The 23,642-nt window shown below is 46.5% G+C and overlaps 1 protein-coding gene and 1 long non-coding RNA gene across 2 annotated transcripts; one reads left to right on the forward strand and one right to left on the reverse strand.

Annotated features, from left to right (window-relative positions):
- Positions 1-7,181: 7,181 nt before the first annotated feature.
- LOC106698608 lies at positions 7,182-22,187 on the forward strand. The gene is made up of 3 exons (XR_001349958.2): positions 7,182-7,253; positions 8,836-8,993; positions 21,438-22,187. It is a non-coding gene; the product is annotated as an uncharacterized LOC106698608 (long non-coding RNA).
- LOC102428725 (protein S100-A7-like) lies at positions 14,862-18,037 on the reverse strand. The gene is made up of 3 exons (XM_006097496.3): positions 17,692-18,037; positions 15,983-16,140; positions 14,862-15,093 (listed from the first exon to the last, which is right to left on the reverse strand). The coding sequence occupies exons 2-3, from the start codon at positions 16,121-16,123 to the stop codon at positions 14,911-14,913; spliced, it is 324 nt and encodes a 107-aa protein (XP_006097558.1). The 5' UTR covers positions 16,124-16,140; positions 17,692-18,037; the 3' UTR covers positions 14,862-14,910.
- Positions 22,188-23,642: the final 1,455 nt, after the last annotated feature.

The following is a 23,642-nucleotide window of genomic DNA, read 5'->3' on the forward strand; positions in this document are numbered from 1 at the left end:
GGTTTATAAGTCCATAACTATACCACGCATCACCTTACCTGTCATACTGACATTCCTCCTAAACCTTCAAAACCTTGTGAGATGATGCTGTTACCCTCATGTTGAGGACAGGGAATTGAGGGAGTAAGAGGTAAGCTAAGTTCCTATGTGCACAATGCTAATAGACAGCAAGCTCAAGATATGACCTAGAAAAGCCTGATTCAAAACCTGCCTCCTAACCCCACAACTTGTCCTCTGGGTCACTTCAGGGTGTGAACTCAAAGTCCAGGGGAGGGAGGATGGGTCAGCTCACTCCCATGTTCATGTGGGGTCCTCAGTGTAGTGCTAGGAGAGAAAGAGGTGCCATGACCCACAGTGACAGGTATTACACAGTGAATAGCACCTCACCTACAGGTGAGGGAAGAGACAAGGTCAGAGTTCTGAGTTCTGGCATTAGCTCCACACTCTAGAACTTTGCTTTGCAGTTCCAGGGACTGCCTGAGCCCACCAAGGAAGCCACTGTCTGTACTCAGGGATGGTGACCACCATGAAATGAGCCAGCAGGAAATTGGGCAATGTTGCCTCCCCTCCCATGATGAGGCCTTCCTATGAATTCTTCAATGATGTCCCTCCTTCCCTTATGCAAAACAGTCTGCTTAGGAGTCAGTGGCCATGCCCCGTGGTCTGCTATGTCCCAACCTGATGTGGAAAATCTAGTTCAGGTGCAGGAGACAGGAGCTTGGAGGTTAGGATGAGGCCTGGGGACCTCTGGGGAATGGCCCTGCTGACTCACTGAGGAATCCTTGTTCCTGCTCTCTGCTCCCCTTAGAAGGTCCTCCCATGAGTAAGGGGACTGCTCAGGCACTGGGTACCCTGGGACCAGGCCCATCGCTGAGCCTGGGTCAGCCTGCCCCTGCCCCGCAATGCATTGGGCTTCCACACCTGGCCCTTCTGTCCCTCGTTATGTCCACATTTGCACCAGCACCAGCCCTCTCTGGTTCACTTATGTAATGTGTTCTCATCGCCACTAAAAGCCTGCTGTGAAGGATACACAGGAAACCTGGAGAGGGCGTCACTTGGAACAGAGGAACTGAAATGTCATTCCCACATTCGCCCTGGTATAGCTTTTGACTTTTGAACAATGTCAAGATACTTCAATTTCATTTTTAATTTGTATATTTATGTTTTGCTTTGTTCAGTTTTGCCTCACTTTCAGAGTCTGAACTATGTATAGTCCTTGGCTTCCAGAATCTATGCATCATTAATCTGTTGCAAGGTATCTTATTTTTACTTATATACTTCTATTCCTTTAATCTTCATTACCATTCAATTTCCCTCAAAAAAGAAATATAAGTTTTCTGGTTTTTTGTTTATTTTTATGCATGCTCACCAATGTAAATAGTTATTTTGGACCATGTTCTCTCCATGTTCTTTTTAATATAGATTAATTATGCAGAAAATACAACAAACTACAATACAGAGCCTAATGAATCTTACACATATGACTGTCCCCCACGTCAATGAATAAAACGTTGCCACCACCCGCACCAGCCTGCTTTCTCTCTTCTCAAAACCATCATCTGAACTTTTATGATGAGACCCTCTCTCTGTTTCATTTTATCACCTAAGCATACATTCCTGAACACTGCCATTTGCCCCGCTTTCAAATCTTACTTGAAGGGATACATATTGTATATATTCTATTGTGTCTGCCTTATTTTTCTCAGTATTACATTTATAAGCTGTGTGGTGTACTGTGTTCTTCATTGTACTACAATACTATATATATACCTTTAAATGAATGTGACATAAGTTTTTTAAAATTCTACTTTAGATACCACATGCTCATCACTTTGTCTTCTTTTTCAATGGTTTCCAGCTCAGATGATGAGGGATTTTGACCTCTGACCTCATGTTTCTAGGGGAATCAGCCACCCTGATTGGTGAGGTATGTGGAAAGGGCCCAGGGCAGGCCCTGGTTATGAAAGTCTTGGGTGTTTAAGGAATAAGTAGGGGATGAGCCCATGTTTCAGGGACCAACTTCAAAACATCCCTGTTTGTTGTCAGAAACATTAGTGTTTGCAACTATTGTGACTAACAGCCAAGTCCCACTCCAGCATCTCCCTTGTCACTCACCACCACCAGAAAGGTTGTAGGTATCTTCCATTCCCTGAAACAAATGTTCTTTGGCAACAGGGACTACACATCCATGTCAGTACTTGGAACCATGTCGTAAGCATTTACTGTTTATCCTGAGCCTCTCTTTCATTCATCCCAATGGACTCTGGACCACAGCTGTCCTTGGCTGTTTGGAGCTGAGACCTGGACCATTTGTTCAAGGTACAAAATTTAAGGAGAACCCAGTGAGCACCACTCACTGTGCTTTGCGATGAACATATGGCAAGAAAATTTTTAAAGAATGTATCTCCCCTCAATTCTCACACATGAGAAGTGAAGACAAAAAGAATAAAATAGAAACTGTGGATGTTGGAGATGTTCAATGACACAGTCTCTAACCCAAGAAGAGAGGGGTAACTTTCTGGGGAAGAGAGGTGGATAAGCCAAAGAATTAAAATAAATTGGGCCCAGCTAGCATGGCTTAGTGGTTGAGCATTGACCTATGACCCAAGGTCACAGTTCAATTCCTCCTCAGGGTACATGCTCAGGTTGGGGGCTTAATCCCCAGTGTGGGGCGTGCAGGAGGCAGCTGGTGAGTTATTCTCTCTCCTCATTGATGTTTCTATCTCCCTCTCACTCTCCCTTCCTCTCTGAAATCAATAAAAATATATTTTAAAAAATAAATGAATAAAATAAATTGGTTAAGTAATTTCCTGGTGGACAGAAAATCTAAAATGCTAATAAGTTTACCTTGAGAGACTTAGTTCTCAAAAAACAGATTTGATTCATTAGCTAGCTTTTAGATAAGATTGTAAGAGAGCTCCAGAAAATACAGAGAAGAAGAAAATAGAATGCTTGCTCATAACCCGGCATCATATTCAGGAGGGTACCTCTAGTTAACTCTCCAGGGCTATTTGTTTCAATCAAACTTGGCTTACAATAAAAAGAAACACAATCTTATTATTTTTATTATTAATATACTCTAATTTTTAGAACACTTTTATATTGGCTGAAAATTTTGGAACAGAGAGTTTATTTCCTATATACCCCCTCTCCCCACAGTATCCCCTGTTTATTAACATCTTAATTAGTGAGGAACGTTTGTTATAATTGATGAACCAATATTGATACATTATTCTGAAGCAAAGTCCATGGTTTAACTAGGGTTCAGTTCCTATTGTGAAATTCTGTGGTTTTGGACAAATGTGTAATGCCACGTATTCATCATCACAGTATCATGCAAAGTAGTTTCATTGCCTTAAAAAACACCGGTGCCCCAACTACTCAGCCATCCCCTCCTATCCTGAATCTTGATGATTACTGATATTTTAATTGTCAATATGGTTTTGCTTTTTCTATAATGTCATACATTTGAAATCATACAGTATGTGGCTGTTTCAGAATGGCTTCCTTCACTCAGCAATATCCTTGTAGTTTCCTCCATGTCTTCTTGTGGCTTGATAGCTCAATTCTTCTTCTTGCTGGATACTATTCCACTGTATGGGTGTGCCACAGTTCGTTTACTCATTTACCTTTTGAAAGACATCTTGGTTACTTCCAGTTTGGGACAATTATGAATAAAGTTTCTAAAGTCATTCATTTGGAGGTTTTTATGAAGCTGTAACTCTTCAACTCACTTGGGTAAGTATTTTTGATGACTGCCTGTGTCCAGGACCAGCAACCCAGGCATGGGTTGAGGCGTGGCAGGGCCAGCTCTCCCTGTCCCCTCCTGTCAGAAAAGCAGAGTCCCAGAGGCCTGGCCCAGCATCACTCAGTTTCATTGGGCAGAACTGGTGGGACACATGTTCACTCTTGGTTGCAAGGGGCACAGGGAAAGCAAGGACAGGACTGTCAGAATGGCTTAGAGGAGACCGGACACACAGGGGGGTACTGGGCACCCTAAACCCCAAGCAAACTGGGCTCTGTTAGTTCAGATAGGGGTTGGGTCCTGGGTGGGACATAGTTGGTGCCTGTCCCAAACCTCTCACTTTGAACACTCTTGGCTCTAGACGTGTTTCTGTCCTCCTGATGTCATGTCTGTTCTGCGCTGTAGTTTTGCTCACATGTCATGGTCTGGAATCTTTTTCCTGGTTTCCTTGCTTGAACACTCGGTGTTGAAGTTCATTCAAATGCCACATCTAAGGTGTCTTGGTCCGCCTCTCCTCCTCAGAAAGTTACCCCTCTCCTTCTGGGTTATACTGTGTGTCACTGTACATCTCCAGCATCCACAGTTTCTATTTTATTCTTTTTGTCTTCACTTCTAAAGTACGAGCATTGAGGAGAGATAAATTCTTTAAAATATTGCTCTGGCCATATGTTCATCCTAAAGTCCAGTGAGTGGTGCTCAGTGGGTTCTTCTTAAATTTGTACCTCGAACAAATGGTCCAGGTCTCCGGTCCAAACAGCCAACGACAGCTGGAGTCCAGAATCCATAGGGATGGATGAAAGAGAGGCTCAGGATAAACAGTGAATGCTTGCGAGATGGTTCCAAGTGATTCACCTGGATGTGTAGACCATGTTGCCAAAGACTTATTGATTCAGGGATTGGAAGATACCTATAGCCTTTCTGGTGGTGGTGAGTGATAAGGGCGATGCCTGGGTGGGACTTGACTGTTAGTCACAATAGTTGCAAACACTAATGTCTCTGACAATAAACAGGGCTGTTTTGAAGTTGGTCCCTGAAACATGGGCTCATCCCCTTCTTATTCCTTAAACACCCAAGTCTTACACAATCAGGGACTGCCCTGGGCCCTTTCCACATACCTCACCAGACAGGGTGGCTGATCCCCACAGGAACATGAGGTCAGAGGTCAAAATCCCTGGTCTCCTGAGCTGGAAAACGTACAAAAGGAAAACAAGAAAATTAAGGGCATGTGATATCTAAAGCAGAATTATAGAAAATGATGTGATATTTACACCAAGATATATAGTATACAATGATGAACAAACAGTACAACATAGATATCACTTAAAAATGTAATACTGAGCAAACTAAGGTAAACATAGAAGAATATATAGAATCTGTTCTCCTTCAAGTAAATTTGCTTAAGTGGTAAAATTCAAATGAAACAAAGAGAGAGCCTTACCATAAAAGTCCAGATGATCGTTTTCAGGAAGAGAGAAAAGGGGCAGTGACTGGTAGGGGTGGTGGCAATATTTTATTCATTGACCTGGGTGGCAGTCACAGGTGTTGGAGATAATTCATTGGGCTATACATTGCAGTGTATTTTATTTTCCTTTATGATTGATCTATATCACATAAAGGACATCTATAAAACATAGGCCAAAATAATCATTTACATTCATGAGTATGCATAAAAATAAACAGAAAACATACATTTTATTTTTTGGCTTTTGGGGGGGAAGTTCAAATAGTAATGAAGATTAAGGGAAAATAAGTATATAAGTAAAATAAGAGAGAGACCTTGCAACAGATCAATGATGTTTAGATTCTGGAAGCTGAGGACTATACATAGTTCAGACTCTGACAGTGAGGCCAGAATTGAACAAAGCAAAACTTAAATTAAAATAATTAAAAACTAATTTAAAGTATTTTGACATTGTTCAAATTTCAAAACCTACACCAGGGACAAAGTGGGCATGCCATCTCACTTCCCCTGCCCGGAGTCAGCTCGTGCTCCAGGTTTTCTGTGTGTCCTTCCTGGGAGGCTTTGAATGGGGTAAGAAGAAATTAAATGAGTGAACCAGAGGGGTCTGGTGCTGATGCAAATATGGATATAACTGGGGACAGAAAGGCCAGGCTGAAGCATGGAGGCCAGTGCATTGGGGGCCCTGACCTGGGTGCTCAGCGGTGGGCCTGGTCCCAGGGTGCCCAATGCCTGAGCAGTCCCTTACTCCATGGGAGCATGTTCTAAGGGTAACAGAGAGCAGGAACAAGGACTCTTCAGTGAGTCAGCATGGTATGTCCCCAGAGGTCCCCAGGTTTCATCCTGACCTCCAAGCTCTTGTTTCCTGCACCTGAACTCGATTTTCCACAGCAGGTTAGGACCTAACAGACCTCAGGGCATGAGCTACTATCTCCTAAGCAGACTGTTTTGCATAAGGGAAGGAGAAACATCATTGAAGAATTTATAGGGAGGCATCATCATGGGAGGGGTGGCAACTTTGCCCCATCTCCTGCTGGCTCATTTGATGGTGGTCACCATCCCTGAATCTAGACAGTGGCTTCCTTGGTGGGCCCCGGTGGGCCATGGAGCTGCGAAGTGAATTTTTAGAGTGTGGGGCTAACGCCAGGACTCAGAGCTCTGACCTCCCGTCTTCCCTCGCCTGCAGTTGACATGCTGAGCCACTACTCTCTCTGTGTTCCCTGGTCTGTCACTGTGGGTCATGCCACCTCTTTCTCTCCTAGCGCTCCAGTGAGGATTCCCATGAAGACGGGAGTGAGGTGACCCTGCCTCCCTCCCCTGGACTTCGAGTTCCCCGGCCCTACAGTGACCCTAGAGGTCTAGTGGTGGGGTTAGGAGTGAGGTTTTGAATCAGGAGTTTCTGGGATCATATCTTAAACTTTCTGTCTATTAGCCTTGTGCACATAAGAACTTTGCTTACCTCTTACTCCCTCAATTCCCCATCCTCAACATAAGGGTAACAGCTCCATCTCATAAGGTTTTGACGCTTTAGGAGGAATATCAATATGACAGGTAAGGTGATGCGTGGTATAATTATGGACTTAAAAACCACTGCAGAGAGTTTGTGTTAGATGCCAGAACAAAATTGTGGAAGGAGTGGGTGATGAGCAAACACAGACTATGATGCATCTCAGAGTCCCATCCTCTTTAAGTTCAGAACCTGTTTTCTGTACCAGAATTTCTGTGCTTTACAACACATCCCATTGTCTTCCACACCCCTGACCCCAGCGAAGTGAGGACAGAAGAAGGCTCTAGGTGTTTTCCCTTGGGAGTTCCCTGGGATTTTACTGGCACATACTGAACACACACTCCTACGTGTGTGCCACCCACCTGATTGAGACAATGGTCCAGGAAGTAGACAGATATGACCCAAAGGCTCCCAGTGTCTGGGAGGAGCCAGATTGAGCCTTATAAAGAGACCAGTCTTTCCCAGATGCACAGGTTTGGTGTATTTGTGGAACAGGACAATCACGTCCTCACCTTCTCCTCACTGCCTCCTCATCAGCTTTGGTAAGTCTGCACCTATCTCTTTGCCAGGAGATTCCTCAGGGCCCAGGGTGTTCTGCTGTCTGCACGAGTAGGGAAAAGCAATGATGGGAGAGGATTCAGGAGCTTGGGTCCAGATGTAATGCGGTTCTACCTGTAACGGGGCTCTGCCTGTTATGGGACTTTGCCTGTTAGGTGGCTGTGTAACTTTATTCCACTGGGGTCCTGAGGATCTCATCTACAAGATGGCTGGACTGGCCCCTGTGTAACAACGCTGTGGAAACATCTCTGGTGGGAGCTGAGGAAAAGACTCTTCCTCTCTCCTTCTCTTCTTTTCTTTCTGGACTCACCTAACTCTCAGACCACAGGTTGGGAAGACTCAATTTGCACCCCAACCTCCAGGGAGAGTGGGTCTCTCTATCCAAGTTCAGAAGGTTCTCCTGAACCCAAGCCTGGGACTCCCACTCACCTTGCCATGGTGAGAAGATCTGCCAGTATATGGATCAGAAACCCATCAACTAATGTTTTGGACCTTTTGCCCAGCTGAGGGAAAGACCAGTGACATTCTGTTCACAGGGCTCAGCTCTGACGTTGGCCAAGTTCACAGAAGGCTTTGGGTAATTCCATGTAGGGACTTAGCAGCAAGGTTTTTTTATCCTGATGATAAGAAAATACAGTTTTTGTTAGATGCCCAAACATGTGGGCCATACACATTTCTTGAGAGTTTTGGAAAGTCTGGGGTATGAGGGTTGGACTGTCCAATTTCTCTGCTTGGGGTCCAGACTGTTGATGGAGGTACTGGCTTTGGGAAGTCAGACCTCTTTACTTAAATGTGGTCTAGCCTTGGGGTTTCAGATAGCATGGAGGTACAAAGGTCATCTGAAGGAGCCTATCTCCGAACTTTCCAACCAATAGCCTAAAACTGAGGCAGGAATTCCTGTTTATTTCAAACATGATGCCAACACTGGTCAGCAGGCCTTCTTTCCCTGGGATGGTCCAGGAACACTTGCAGGAGCTCAGGACAGGGCTGTATATCTCTGCCCACACTCACCATCCTACTCACACTGACTGCTGGGAGCCTCCAGAACTGGTTTCATTTAGAGCTTGCTTTATGTTTCCAATGGACTCCTCAGGGGTCTCTTTCCAAGAGCAACCCAGCGCAGGTGAGGCCAGACTAGTCAGGAAGTTATTTTGTCCGCATGACTCTAACCCTGACATTGACATTGGAGGAGTTGGTATTACTGCTCTTAAAGAGTAGAGTCATCGAAATGCTGTGTTTGGTTCAGTTCTCAACTAAAATGTCAGTCCTTTTCTATGTGATTGACCCCTACCCTCTCTGCTTCTGCCTCCTGTGGTTCTGTCCACAGTGGGTTTCTCTGTTCTCCTCCATCTCCTTTGGACCCTGACCTGCATGGGCCCAGGCCCCAGCCTTGGTCACACTCTCCTCCGTGTGAGCATCTCATCCCACCTCCTAGGCTGATACAGTTCCTTCTGCTCCCAACTGATCCTCACTTCACAGGATCCTCAGTTCCCACCACATTGTCCTGACACAGGGTCCCTCACCTGGGGAGAAGGATCACAAAGTTCCCGTCTTTCTCTCTGGCAGCTTCCTTGAAAACCAAGATGAGCCATACTCCAGTTGAACAGTCCGTGATGGACTTGATTGTCCCGTTCCACAAATACACAAAATCTGATGACATGATTGACAAGCCGGGCCTGCTGAAGATGCTGAAGGAGAATTTCCCAAACTTCCTCAAGGCTTGTGTGAGTCTGGTTGACTTCTCCAGGTTGCTTGGGCCCTGGCATGGCGGAGGACTTTGGACAAGTCAATCCCATTCTCTGATCCTCAATATTCTCATCTGCAAAAAGGCCTAAGAGGACTTTCCTGACTTATTATCAGGATGAAAGAGATGATACATGTGGCCAAGAGTAAAGGCATCTGGAGATCAAGGGTAGTTATCAGGTGGTGAAATAGGAGAGTAAAGAATGGGTCCCCTCCCACTTGTCACTCTCCATCCAGGAGTCTGAAGCCCATAGGCTTAGGCTCTGCCTCTAGAAGCCTCTTTTAGGTTCTCTGAGATCCAAGGGAAGGTGATAGAAATTCCACGGCTGATAATATTTAACACCTTTCATTACAATGAAAAAGCTCATTCATAGACCTGACAATTAGAATATACTGACAATTAGAATATACAATTAGTCTGACAATTAGAATATACTGAACTGATTACAAATGAGAGGCTACTAAGTGACACAGAGAGTAGGTTAGCAAAGGAGGCCACTTAGCATAGAAAACTCGGGAAGACAAACAGGCAAGGTGGTTAAGAATGAAGAGACAAGGGGTAGGGCCTACCTAATTTCTGGGTAGAACTTAGGTAGATGGGGTCCTGGAAGTGAGTGGGGGGAGCAGGTCTGGGTCTAAAGACCACCCACCCACCAGCTCATTGATCAGTGAGGCTCTGGGCTGAGTCTGCCCACCACCACTAGGTCTCTCTTTCATGCTGACATTTGGTCCAAGGAATCTCCCTCAGTGACCTGTTGGGTAGTGCTAATGTCCCTCTCATCCCCTGGTGCCCTCCACTGGCCCACACCAGCTACAACTGTGCGGCCACAGATGCTATTCTCCCTCTCTCTGCCTTCCTTCTCCTCCTATTCCACCCATAACACTTTTGGGACTGAATTTATCTTTTCCACAGGAAACTGACCTCCTCTCTCAGCAAGGCGTCTGTGCACCTCTGCCCCTGCTCCCTACTGTAGCCAGTGTTCCAGGTCCCTGGGTCAGCAGTGCAGAGCATTCTGCTGGCCCCAGGCATGCTATTTCTTCCCCAACCACCATCAGCATTTGGGGATCCAGGAACTGCAGGGAGCAGGAGCTGAGGGAGGTGTGAACCTGCTGCCGCATGCCCATGAGCTCCTGCCCAGCATGACGCCAGGGACAAAGGGGAGATGGCACCACTGAAATAGGCATTGGGTGGCGGGAATTGTGGGCACATGGGCACTGCTCACTGTGAACGGGACACTCAGCAGTGCCCAAGGACTGGATCTCTTGTCCTCTGTCCTGGGCTTCTGGGCTGTGTCCTGTCCCTGTGCGTGTGTGAGTTTTAGCCTTTGTGGGTGTCCCTGTGGAGGTGAGAGCCACCCTGTCTGCTGAGCTGATCCTCGCAATGGTTTCCTAAGTGCTGGGAGCTTGGTGTCTGGGGAAAGCACAGAGTGATGAGTGTTCCAGGAATGAGGAGTAAAGCTAGTGCTGGAGTCCAGAGAGAGTCTGGGCAGCAAGTGTAAGAGAAGATTGAGGAAGAGTAGGGAGGAGAGGGCATGGAGGAATGAGTGGAAAGCTCATACTGACAATCATAGGTGACAGTTCCCCTTAACTGTCATAGGAAGGACCATGTCATTACCCTTGGGCTCTTTGAGGTCATAAAATGTGCTAGGGGCTGAGGATTTCAGAAACAAGCAGGACACAAGTGCTTCCTCAGCAAGCAATGGCTCTCCCACACATGGGGTCTCTCCATGGTGCCAGGGGGCCAGTGAGCACTCACCTGCACATCCAGGGCCACCTCTAGGCACATACCTGCTGCTTCAGTAGCTCCCCTCCTTGAGGATCCCATCATCCAGCTGGGTCACTCCCTACCTCCTACTCACAGTCTCCTGCTAACCCCTCAATCAGGCCACATTCTTCAGGGAGAAATTAGGCAACTGCCTCCAAAATCTTCTGTCCCACCTGCAGGAAACTCGGTGGGTGAGGTATTTGTCCATGTGGATGACTCCTCCACCTCCTACTCTCACCGTGTCATTAGCATCTCAGTTCTGAGACCATCACCTCCCTCCACTTCAGGGGCATCCTCTCCTGCCCATCCTCTGCAGCTTGTCATCATTTAGGACATGCCTGAGCTTTTCCCTGCCTACTCCTCACTCTCTCACTGGTATTGTCTGTCCCCTCCCCGCCTCCTTCTCATTCCACCTGCTCTCAAACTCAGGGAGACCTGCTTCTCTGGACCTTTTCACTTTTCTCCTGTCAGTACCCTCTTCTGTCTCTATGCAGCCTGCACCCCATGATCCACCACACCAACTGCTCTCCACTGACTAAGATCTCTGGTGCTGACTTGCCTCGGGGCCATACCCTCCCTGCAAACCTCCCAGCTTGGACCAATCCCTCCACTTGTCTTCTCTCCTCCTGCACCAGGACTGCTGGTCCTGCTAGGAACCATCCTGCCAGGGCTCCCAGAGCTGGTGTCTGACTTCCTCTCTGCTCAGCCATCCCTGTTCCCCTGTTCCTGTCCTGGGAACTTACCTCCTGATGGTCCCAGTCCACCCCAATATGTCTTATTGTTTCCTGACTCAATTCCATTTTTTTTAATGCTTCTCTTTGCCTGAAATATCTTTGAATTCCTCACCTTCCTGTTTAATATGATGTATCTCAACAGACTAGAAATCTGAACTTCTCTCTAGGGATTCTCCTTGGAAGTGGACACAGACTACTTCTCCACAATCAAATGTGCTCTTCCTCCTTTATGCTGCCTGCCACCTAAGCCCACTTGTACTGTGGGAACCACACCACGTCATTGTCCCCATATGTCTGTATTCCAAATTAGGGAGGAAAAACACTTATTTTAGCTTCACTGATCTCTAGTACCTAGCAGTTCCAGCACATAGTCCTTACTCTAAAACTATTTTTGTTGTTAAAATAGAATTGTTCAAATTCAGGTCCATCGCAACTAATGTTAACAGCAATCAAAAATGTAAAAACCTCCAGTTTTGAAGTCGGCTGTGAAACTTAGTTAAGGAACCTGGAAGGTGAGGCCAGGTTAAAAAGTGTAATTTGAAATAGTGAACAGCTGCTGTGGAGACCATAGTCCTGATCTTCCCAAAGGAGGAGTTGCTTCCCGCACGGTGGGAGGCCCCACTTCCCAGGACATTGCCGGTATGTACAAGTCTACTGACCATGGCCTCTAACGTGGACCTAATCTCCTTGAATTCTCCAACCTCTGTTTAATCTCACAATGCTTCCCGCCATTGCCATGCTCCATGAAAAGTTAGGATGAAGTGGATAGACATACAGTTACTCATTTTCTGGTATGATTCAGGAATCACATCCTAAAGAGAGCCTGGTGTGTGATCCCCAATGGGCTCATGTTCTCCATACTTAGCTATGGTAAAGGTCAACTGTAGAACTCATCATATTCTGTTAGAATTGTGTTTCATACCTGTGTCAACCCAGAGAGCTGATCTCCTGGAGGCAGGGGCATGAGTCTGGTCCAATGCTGATACCCATTTGTCCTGAGACATCGTAGCGTCTGCCATGGCACGGTGCCCTAGAAGGGTGTTAGTCCGGTCTCTCCAGGGTGGTTTGGAGGACTGATGTAAAGAGAGAAGCCAGGCCACATGCACAACCTTGTTCAGGTGGAAGTAATTGTTCCTGGGCTCAGCTGAGACAGAGAGCCTTAGAAAAAGGCCCAGCTGAACCAGTGCTCAGGGGCTGAGGGCTGAGAGAGGTTCTGATACCAGAGGAGATTTGCAGGCGGTGCCTGTAGAAGAGAAGAGTGTGGACCCAGGACCTGGGATATTTCCTGTCCCCTGACACCTCTTTGGTGCTCTGCATCTACAGAGGTGATGCTCAGGATGCTGTTCAGTGGGAGTGGAACAGGGTGGAGTTTCTATCCCAGGTGCAGTGTTCAGGAACATTTTTCTCTTGGTTAAACCCTACAATTTTCTGCAAAATGGAAGATGGGGTGGGGGTTTAAGAACATAATTTGCCCATGTGCTGTTAGGAGAGGACGTCAAATGAAATGTGGTCGCCCAGGGATAGCCCTGACTTAAAGGGACCCTGTCCAAATGCACATTGGTCAATTCCACCAGAGCTCCATTGTCTCGAGTCTCAAGAATGCCGCATCCTTTGAGCTAGATGGCTTCTCAGAGATAACCTATTCCCAGCCTATAACTCATAATAACAGCACTGAGGCCCAGAAAAAATGGATTTGCACAACACTCTGAAGGTTCATAGTTAAATTTTATTTAACTTAAATTAAATTTAGTTTTAATTGTATTTCATTCCATTTTCTTTAAAGTCGATTGTATTTTACTCAGTAGTATCAGAAAAATACAATTGAATTCTAAGCATATGTAACATAAACACAAACATTCAAAAACTGTATCTAAAGGGGGAGCCCTCTCTGCCGTGGCCGCTGACACAATGTGGCCCATGGTCTGGGACTGCAGACTTCACAGGAGTTGATGCAAGTTGCTCCCACCTGCAGGTGGTTCTTCTGCCTCGTGAAGGTCAGTGAAAGCTGTGCCCAGAGCCCGCTCTGGCTCTGGAGAGGCCACTGGAGTTGACGTTGCCTCTTGAGGTCTTTTTTGAACTTGCTCTGGAGCTGGTTCTGTAGATCCCAGAAGAGAACATGTTATCACCATGACTGCCTCAATGTGCCTTCTAAAGATGGAACATCTCATCTATCCATCGATGGAGTCCCATTTCCAGAGCCCACCCCAGGAAGTCTTCCCAGATTGCAGGCCATAAGGGCAGTGATCAGAGCAACTCTATACTTGCCTAACCCTAGCTTCTGGAAGCTCTTCTCTGTGTGGCTTAGCCCCCCACACACCCACACCATCCACCCGCAGGCCTCCTCATCCTCTGCCTCTACCTCTGTGGGCTCATGGTGCTCTAGCTCTGAAAGGAGCAGCTGGGCCCAGTGCTCCAGATGTGAGCTGGTTCTGTAGATGCAAGAAGGACAGAGGCAGATGGGAAGGGCCCTGTGTGGGTAATGGCACGCCTCTTTCCATGGCTAGTGGAGTGGATTGTCACTGATGACTCAGCATGAGCTTTCTGCTCATCATTCCCTGCCCTCTCCTCCCCTCTCCTCTGCAGTCCTGTCTTCTCACTTGCTGCCCAGACACTCTCTGGACTCCAGCACTACTTTACTTCTCATGCCTGCAACAGCCATCACTCTGTGCTTTCCCCAGACACCCAGCTCCCAGCATTTAGCAAAACCATTGGGAGGATCAACTCAGCAGACAGAGTGGCTCTCTCACCTCCACAGGGATACCCACACAGGCTAAAACACACACACACACACACACATACACACACACACACACACACACACATGCACAGGGACAGGACACAGCCCAGAGCCCCAGGACACAGGACAGGGGATCCCATCCTCTGGGCTGCTGAGTGTCCTTTTCACAGTGACCAGTGCCCATGTGCCCCCAAAGGCCACCACCCAATGCCTTTTTCAGTGGTGCCATCTCCCCTATGTCCCTGGGGTCATCCTGGGCAGGAGTGCAGGGGCATGAGGCACCGTGTTCACTCCTCCCTTGGCTCCTGCTCCTTGAAGTTCCTGGATCCCCAGACGTTGATCATGGCTTGAGAAGGAAAAGCATGGCTGGGCCAGCAGAACGCTCTGCACTGCTGACCCTGGGACCTGGCACGCTGGCTGCACTAGGGAGCAGGGGCAGAGGTGGACAGAGGCCCTGCTGAGAGAGGTGGTCAGTTATGCTGGGGGCCAGAGGGAGGGCACCCTCCTGGCACATTCCTGGGTAAGTTTTCCCACAGAGAACCCACAATTACATTCACCAAGAAGGGGCAGCTTTGACAGCATAAGTAGCCAAAGAAAAGCAGGAAACAGGCTGTATCTGGGCAAAAGACACACTTTATTGTTTCTTGTGGTTTCTGGAGGCCTCAGGCTGGGCTGGGCTCATTGTCCTCCCCACCAGAACAGAGTGGGGCTCCGTGGCTATTATCGTGGTAGTCCACAGCTAGGACTCCCAACACCGATAGAAACTCAATAAACGAGATCTTCTTATCCATGTTCTTGTCCTTGTTCTCAAAGATATCCCCCAAGAAATCTACGCCCCTTTTTTCCTGTGGAAAAGATAAATTCAGTATCAAAAGTGTTATCAGTGGAATAGAAGGAGGAGGAGGCAGAGAGGGGGAGAGAAACATCTGGGGTCGCACAGGTGCAGCTGTTGTGGGCCAGTGGACTGTACCAGGGGTTAAGGGGGACGTTAGCATTACCCTGCATGTCACTGAAGGAGAATCCTTGTACCAAATGTCAGAATGAAAGAGAGACCTAGTGGTGGTGGGCAGGCTCATCCCAGTACCACACTGATCAATGAGCTGGTGGGTGGGTGGTCTTTAGACCCAGACCTGCTCCCCTCACCCACTTCCATTACCCCATCTACCTAAGTTCTACACAGAAACTGAAGATAGGCCCTACCCCTTGTGTCTTCATTCCTAACCCTCCTCTCCTATCTCCTATTTGCCTTCCTGAATCTTCCATGCTCAGTGCCCTCTTTTGCTCACCTACACTCTGTGTGACCTAGTAGCCTCTCTTTTTGTATTCAGTTCAGTGCATTCTAACTGTCAGATTAAATCAGGTCTATGAATGAGCTCTTTCATTGTAATGAAAGGTGTTAAGTTTTATCAGCCATGGGATTTCTATCACCTTCCCTTGGATCTCAGAGAACCGAATGGAGGCTTCTGGAGGCTTCAGTCTCCTGGATGGAGAGTGACAAGTGGGAGGGGACCCATTCTTTATTCTCCTATTTCACCACCTGGTAACTACCCTTGATCTCCAGATGCCTTTACACTTGGCCAATGTACCATCTCTTTCATCTGATAATAAGTCAGGAAAGTCCTCTTAGGCCTTTCTGCAGATGAGAATATTGAGGATCAGAGAATGGGATTGACTTGTCCAAAGTCCTCCCCCATGCCAGGGCCCAAGCAACCATAAGAAGTTACCCAGACTCACACAAGCATTGATGAAGTGAGGGTAATTCTCCCTCAGCATCCTCAGCAGGCCCTTCTTGTTAATCTTGTCATCGGGTTTGGTGTATCTGTGAAACTGGTCAACCAAGTCCATCATAGCCACTTCAGCTTGAGTATGGCCCATCTTGGATTTCAAGGAAGCTGCCAGAGAGAAAGACAGGGACCTTTGTTATCCTTCTCCCCAGGTGAGGGTCCCTAAGTCAGGACAATGGGGTGGGAACTGAGGATCCTGTGAAGTGAGGTTCAGCTGGAGCAGAAGGAACTGTATCACCCTAGGAGGTGGGATGAGATGCTCATAAGGAGGAAAGTGTGACCAAGGCTGGGGCCTGAGCATATGCAGGTCAGGGCCCAGAGGAGGTAGGGAGAATACAGAAACCCACTGTAGACAAAGCCAAAGAAGGCAGAAGCAGAGAGGGTAGGGGTCAACCATACGGAAAAGGACTGATGTTTTGTTTGGGACCTGAACCAAACACAAATTTGGATGACTCTACTCTTCAAGAGTATCAACACCATCTTCTCCAGTGTCAACATCAGGGTTAGAGTCATGGGGACAAAATAACTTCCTGACTAGTCTGGCGTGACCCGCCCTGGGCTGCTCTTGGAATGAGTCCGCTGAGGTGCCCATTGTGATCATAAAGCAAGCTCTAAATGAAACGGGCCCTGGAGGCTCCCAGCAGTGAGTGTGAGTAGGATGGTGAGTGTGAGCAGAGATATACAGCCCTGTCCTGAGCTCCCACAAGGTTTCCTGGACCACACCCACGAGATTGAAAGAAGAACTGCTGACCAGTGTTGGCATCATGTTTGAAATAAATAGAAATACCTGCCACAGTTTTAGGCTATTGGGTGGAATGTGGGGAGATAGGCTCCTTCAGATGACCTTTGTACCTCCCTGCTCTCTGGAACCCCAAGGCTAGACCACATTTAAGTAAAGAGGTCAGACCTCCCAAAGTCAGTACCTCCACCAACAGTCTGGACCCCAAGCAGAGAAATGGGACAGTGCAGCCCTCACATCTCAGACTCTCCCAAGCTCTCAAGAAATGTGTATGGCTCCCATGTGTGGGCATCTAACACAAACTACCATTGTCTCCTGATCTGGGAGAAAGATCCTTTCTGTTATGTCCCTAAGTGGAACCACCTAAGGCCTTCTGTCAACTTGGCCAAGGCTTTAACTGAGCCCTGTGCACAGAAGGTCACTGGTCATTCCCTCAGCTGGTGACGAGGTCCAAAACTTTAGTTGATGAGTCCCTGATCCACATAGTGGCAGGTCTCCTCACCAGGGAAAAGTGAGTGGGCATCCCAGGCCTTTGTTTAGGAGAATCTCACGACTTTGGGAGAGCCACCCAGTCTCCCCAGAGGTTGGGGTGCAAAGTCCATGGCCTGAGAGTCAGATGATTCCAGAGAGAAAAGAAGACAAGGAGCAGAGGAAGGTTCTTATACTGAGCTCCCACCAGGGACATTTCAACAGAGTTGTCACAGAAGAGCCAACAGAGCAATAGGAGCATCAGTACAGACATCTTGTTGTAGATAGGCCCTTGGGACCAAGTGGGATCCTGTTGAAAAGACCCATAACAGGCAGAGCTGAGACTGGATACAGGTTCCTGAATCCGCTCCCATCACCGCTCTCCCTATTCCTGGACACAGAAAAACACACTGGGCCCTGATGACCCACCTGGCAAACAGGTGCAGACTTACCGGAGCTGACGAGGTGTCACTGAGGAGAAGGTGAGTGTGCTGTGCATCTGGGCAAAGACTGGTCCCTTTATAAGGCTCAGTCTGGCTCCTCCCAGGCATTTGGGCCATGTTCTCTCTCTGCTTAATGGACCATTGCCTCACTCAGGTGGGTGGCCCACACCCAGGAGAGTGTGTTTATTATCTTCCAATAAAATCTTAGGCAACTCCCAAGGGATTGCACTATTCTAGAGCATTATTCTCTGGGTAAGGAAACCTAGGGCTGGGGAGGGGAAGACAATGGGATGTGCCTTAAGAACACAGGAGTTGAGGTAGAGAAAACTGGGTTTCTGAACTTAAAGAGGATGGGACTCTGAAAGGCAGCCTGGTCTCTGTTTGAGTATCACCAGTCCTTCCACAAGTTTGTTCTGCCATCTAACAAAAGTCTGCAGCGGTTTATAAGTCCATAACTATACCACGCATCACCTTACCTGTCATATTGATATTCCTCCTAAACCTTCAAAACCTTATGAGATGGTGCTGTTACCCTCATGTTGAGGATGGGGAATTGAGGGAGCAAGAGGTAAGCAAAGTTCCTATGTGCACCAGGCTGATAGACAGCAAGCTCAACATATGGTCCCAGAAAAGCCTGATTCAAAACCTCCTCCTAACCCCACTACTAGACCTCTGGGGTCACTGCAGGGCCTGTGAACTCAAAGTCCAGGGGATGGAGGCAGGGTCACCTCACTCCCATGTTTATATGGGGTCGTCAAAGAGAGAAAGAGGTGCCATGACCCACAGTGACAGGTAGCACAGAGTGAATAGCACGTCTGTGCCTGGCCAGGATGGCCAAGGGTGAACCTGAGTGGGACAGCTGAAAGGCTTAGAAAAGACCGACAAGAGAATGAAAGATAGGTCTGGGTGGGACGCTGCTTCTCTGAGAGACAGCGACAACGCCCAGCAGCCATGTCTGTATTTTATAGCAGATGCCATGAGGTAAAGTAAGGGCATGATAAAGATGTTTCCAACATTCTCATGGTTTCAATCCTACTCAACTACATGGGCCTGAACTCTACCAGGCCTCCATCACTCAGGCACGCGAGGCCACGTGTTCGGACCATAGCTTCAAGCTTACAACTACAGCTGTTGCCTATAATTGTGCTGGGAGGGCCCTGCCATCCAAGCTGGGACTTGCACAATGCGAGGACTGTGCCCTCTCATCAGGCCAAGGCTTGAACCTATCCAAACACTGTAGCTGCTCCCCACACACATCACCCACAGGTGAGGGAAGAGACAAGGTCAGAGCTCTCAGTTCTGGCGTTAGCCCCACACTCTTGAACTTCGCTTTGCAGCTCCAGGGGCTGTCTGAGCCCACCAAGGAAGCCACTGTCTAGACTCAGGGATGGTGACCACCATGAAATGAGCCAGCAGGAAATGGGGCAACTTTGCCTCCCCTCCCATGATGATGCCTTCCTATAAATTCTTTAATGATGTCCCTCCTTCCCTTATGCAAAACAGTCTGCTTAGGAGTCAGTGGCCATGCCCTAGAACAGTGATGGCGAACCTATGACACGCGTGTCAGAGGTGACACTCGAACTCATTTTTTTGGTTGATTTTTCTTTGTTAAATGGCATTTAAATATACAAAATAAATATCAAAAATATAAGTCTTTGTTTTACTATGGTTGCAAATATCAAAAAATTTCTATATGTGACACGGCACCAGAGTTAAGTTAGGGTTTTCCAAAATGCTGACACGCCAAGCTCAAAAGGTTCGCCATCACTGCCCTAGAATCTGCTGTGTCCCAACCTGCTGTATAAAATCTAGTTCAGGTACAGGAGACAGGAGCTTGGAGGTTAGGAGGAGGCCTGGGGCTCTCTGGGGAACTTCCCTGGTGACTCACTAAGGAATCCTTGTTTCTGCTCTCTGCTTCCCTTAGAACAGTGCTTCTCAACCTTGGCTGCACATTAGAATCACCTGGGAATCTTTAGAAAATCCTGATTTCTGAGCCTCATCCTCTGGAAATTCTGTTCTTTGTTACTAATGTTGTGGCCTCACCCCATAACAAAGAAACAGAATATCCGGAGGATGAGGCCCAGATCATGATTTTAAAAAGATTCCCAGGTGATTCTAATGTGCAGCCAAGGTTGAGAACCACTGCCTTAGAACATCCTCCCCTGAGTGAGGGGACTGCTCAGGCATTGGGCACCCTGGGACCAGGCCCACCACTGACCCTGGGTCACTATGCCCCCCCCCCCCAATGATTTGGCTTCCACACTTGGCCCTTCTGTCCCCAGTTATGTCCACATCTGCACCAGCACCAGCCCTCTCTGGTTCACTTATGTAATGTGTTCTCATCGCCACTAAAAGCCCGCTGTGCAGGATACACAGGAAACCTGGAGAGGGCGTAACTTGGAACAGAGGAACTGAAATGTCATTCCCACATTCGCCCTGGTATAGCTTTTGAAATTTGAACAATGTCAAGATACTTCAAATTCATTTTTAACTTTTATATTTAAGTTTTGCTTTGTTCAGTCTTGGCCTCACTTTCAGAGTCTGAACTATGTATAGTCCTTGGCTTCTGGAATCTAAGCATCATTAATCTGTTGCAAAGTATCTTATTGTTACTTACATACTTATATTCTGCTGGAAGCGGGTCCACCCTTGATGCTTGACACAGTCGCTGCAGGGAAGAAACATCTGCACAGCTTATGTTTCAAGGGACCTGGCGTATATGGCATATGTTTGCTCCCCCTCTTAACACTATGTGTTTTAAACAGGACCACCTTCCAGAGAAAGGTTGTTTCCCCAGGTGAGGATTTTTCCGTGGAGTTAGGGAGGGAATAAAACCCCTTAACTAAGTGCCAGGCGGGTAATTAATCACTTTAACTACAAACAATCATGCTTAAGCTACATAATCTTTACTTAGGATAATCTCCTTCAGTTACTCCCTTGTAGCTTAATAGAACAATAGAGTAACCTTGGAATGGTGATAAGAAACGCCCTAACCTTTGGAATAGAATTGATAAGATTAAAATCAACTGGTATAAATACAGATGTTACAAGACAATAAACACAGAACCTGGCTAGGCTGCTGATCAACTGAACGCTATCTCCTTGTCATTCCTTCCTTCTTCACCGACTCCATCCACACCTTTGGGAACCCCTGGACCTGTTGGGGATGGACCCCAACAATATTCCTTTAATCTACATTACCACTCAATTTCCCCCCAAAAAGCCAAAAAAGCAATATGTTTTCTGGGTTTTTTTGTTTATTTTTATGCATGCTCACCAATGTAAATAATTAGTTTGGCCCGTGTTCTCTCCATGTTTTTTTTTTAATATAGATTAATTATGCAGAAAAGTACAACAAACTACTATACACAGCCTAATGAATCTTACACTTGTGACTGTCCCCCACGTCAATTAAACATTGCCACCACCCACACCAGCCTGCTTTCTCTATCCTCCAAAACCATCATCTGAACTTTTATGATGAGACCCTCTCCCTGTTTCATTTTACCACCTAAGCATACATTCCTGAACACTGCCATTTCCCCTACTTTCAAATCTTACTTGAAGGGAAACATATTCTATGTATTCTTCTGTGTCTGCCTTATTTTTCTCAGTATTACATTTATAAGCTGTATGTTGTATTGTGTTTGTTCCTCATTGTATACTTATATACCTTTATATGAAATAATTTTTTTATAATTCTGCTTTAGATACCACATGCCCATCACTTTGTCTTCTTTTTCAATGGTTTCCAGCTCAGGTGACCAGGGATTTTGACCTCTGACCTCATGTTCCTGTGGGGATCAGCCACCCTGTCTGGTGAGGTATGTGGAAAGGGCCCAGGGCAGTCTCTGGTTGTGAAAGTCTTGGGTGTTTAAGGAATAAGTAGGGGATGAGCCCATGTTTCAGGGACCAACTTCAAAACAGCCCTGTTTATTGTCAGAGAAATTACTGTTTGCAACAATTGTGACTAACAGCCAAGTCCACCCCAGCATCTCCCATATAACTCACCACCACCAGAAAGGCTGAAGGTATCTTGCAATCCCTGAACCAAAATTCCTTTGGCAACACATGCTACACATCCAGGTCAGTCACTTGGAACCATGTCGCAAGCATTTACTGTTTATCCTGAGCCTCTCTTTCATTCATCCCAATGGATTCTGGACCCCAGCTGTCCTTGGCTGTTTGGAGCTGAGATCTGTACCATTTGTTCAAGGTACAAAATTTAATGAGAGCCCACTGAGCACCACTCACTGTACTTTAGGATGAACATAATGGCAAGAAAAATTTTTAAAGAATTTATCTCCCCCTCAATTCTCCCACTTTAGAAGTGAAGATAAAAAGAATAAAATAGAAACTGTGGATGTTGGAGATGTACAATGACACAGTCTATAACCCAAGAAGAGAGGGTTAACTTTTGGGGGAGGAGAGATGGATAGGCCAAGGAATTAAAATAAATTGGGCCCAGCTAGCATGGCTCAGTGGTTGAGCATCAACCTATGAACCAGGAGGTCACAGTTCAATTCCTGGTTACATGACCAGGTTGCGGGCTTAATCCCCAAGCATGGGGCGTGCAGGAGGCAGCCGGTGAATTATTCTCTCTCCTCATTGATGTTTCTATCTCCCTCTCACTCTCCCTTCCTCTCTGAAATCAATAAAATTATATTTTAAAAAATAAATAAAATAAATAAATTGGTTAAGTAATTTTCTGGTGGACAGAAAATCTAAAATGCTATTAAGTGTACATTCAGAGACTTAGTTCTCAAAAAACAGATTCAATTTATTAGCTAGCTTTTAGATAAGATTGTAAGAGAGCTCCAGAAAATACAGAGAAGAAGAAAATAGAATGCTTGCTCATAACCCAGGTTCTTATTCAGGAAGGTACCTCTAGTTAACTCTCCAGGGCTATTTGTTTCAATCAAACTTGGCTTACAATAAAAAAAAACAACCAAGATCTTATTATTTTTATTATTAATATACTCTAATTTTTAGAACAGTTTTAGATTGGCTGAAAATTTTGGAACAGAGAGTTTATTTCCTATATACCCCCTCTCCCCACAGTATCCCCTGTTTATTAACATCTTAATTAGTGTGGAACATTTGTTATAATTGATGAACCAATATTGATACATTATTCTGAACTAAAGTCCATGGCTTAACTAGGGTTCAGTTCCTATTGTGAAATTCTGTGGTTTTGGACAAATGTGTAATGCCACATATTCATCATCACAGTATCATGCAAAGTAGTTTCATTGCTTTAAAAATCACCGGTGCCCCAACTCTTCAGCCATCCCCTCCTATCCTGAATCCTGATGATTACTGATATTTTAATTGTCAATATGGTTTTGCTTTTTCTATAATGTCATATATTTGAAACCATACAGTATGTGGCTGTTTCAGAATGGCTTCCTTCACTCAGCAATATCCTTGTAGTTTCTTCCATGTCTTCTTGTGGCTTGATAGCTCAATTCTTCTTCTTGCTGGATAATATTCCACTGTATGGGTGTGCCAAGTTTGTTTATTCATTCACCTTTTGAAAGACATCTTGGTTACTTCCCGTTTGGGGCAATTATGAATAAAGTTTCTAAAGTCATTCATTTGGACGTTTTTATGAAGCTGTAACTCTTCACCTCACTTGGGTAAGTATTTTTGATGACTGCCTGTGTCCAGGACCAGCAACCCAGGCATGGGTTGAGGCATGGCAGGGCCAGCTCTCCCTGTGCCCTCCTGTCAGAAAAGCAGAGTCCCAGAAGCCTGGCCCAGCATCACTCAGTGTCATTGGGCAGAACCGGTGGGACACATGTTCACTCTTGGTTGCAAGGGGCATAGGGAAAGCAAGGACAGGACTGTCAGAATGGCTTAGAGGAGACCAGACTCACATGGGGGTACTGGGCACCCTAAACCCCAATAAAACTGGGCTCTGTTAGTTCAGAAGAGAGGTTGGGTACTGGGTGGGACAT

The sequence above is a fragment of the Myotis lucifugus genome, unplaced genomic scaffold, assembly GCF_000147115.1.
Source record: "Myotis lucifugus unplaced genomic scaffold, Myoluc2.0 scaffold_203, whole genome shotgun sequence".
In the NCBI taxonomy this organism is placed as follows: Eukaryota; Metazoa; Chordata; class Mammalia; order Chiroptera; family Vespertilionidae; genus Myotis; species Myotis lucifugus.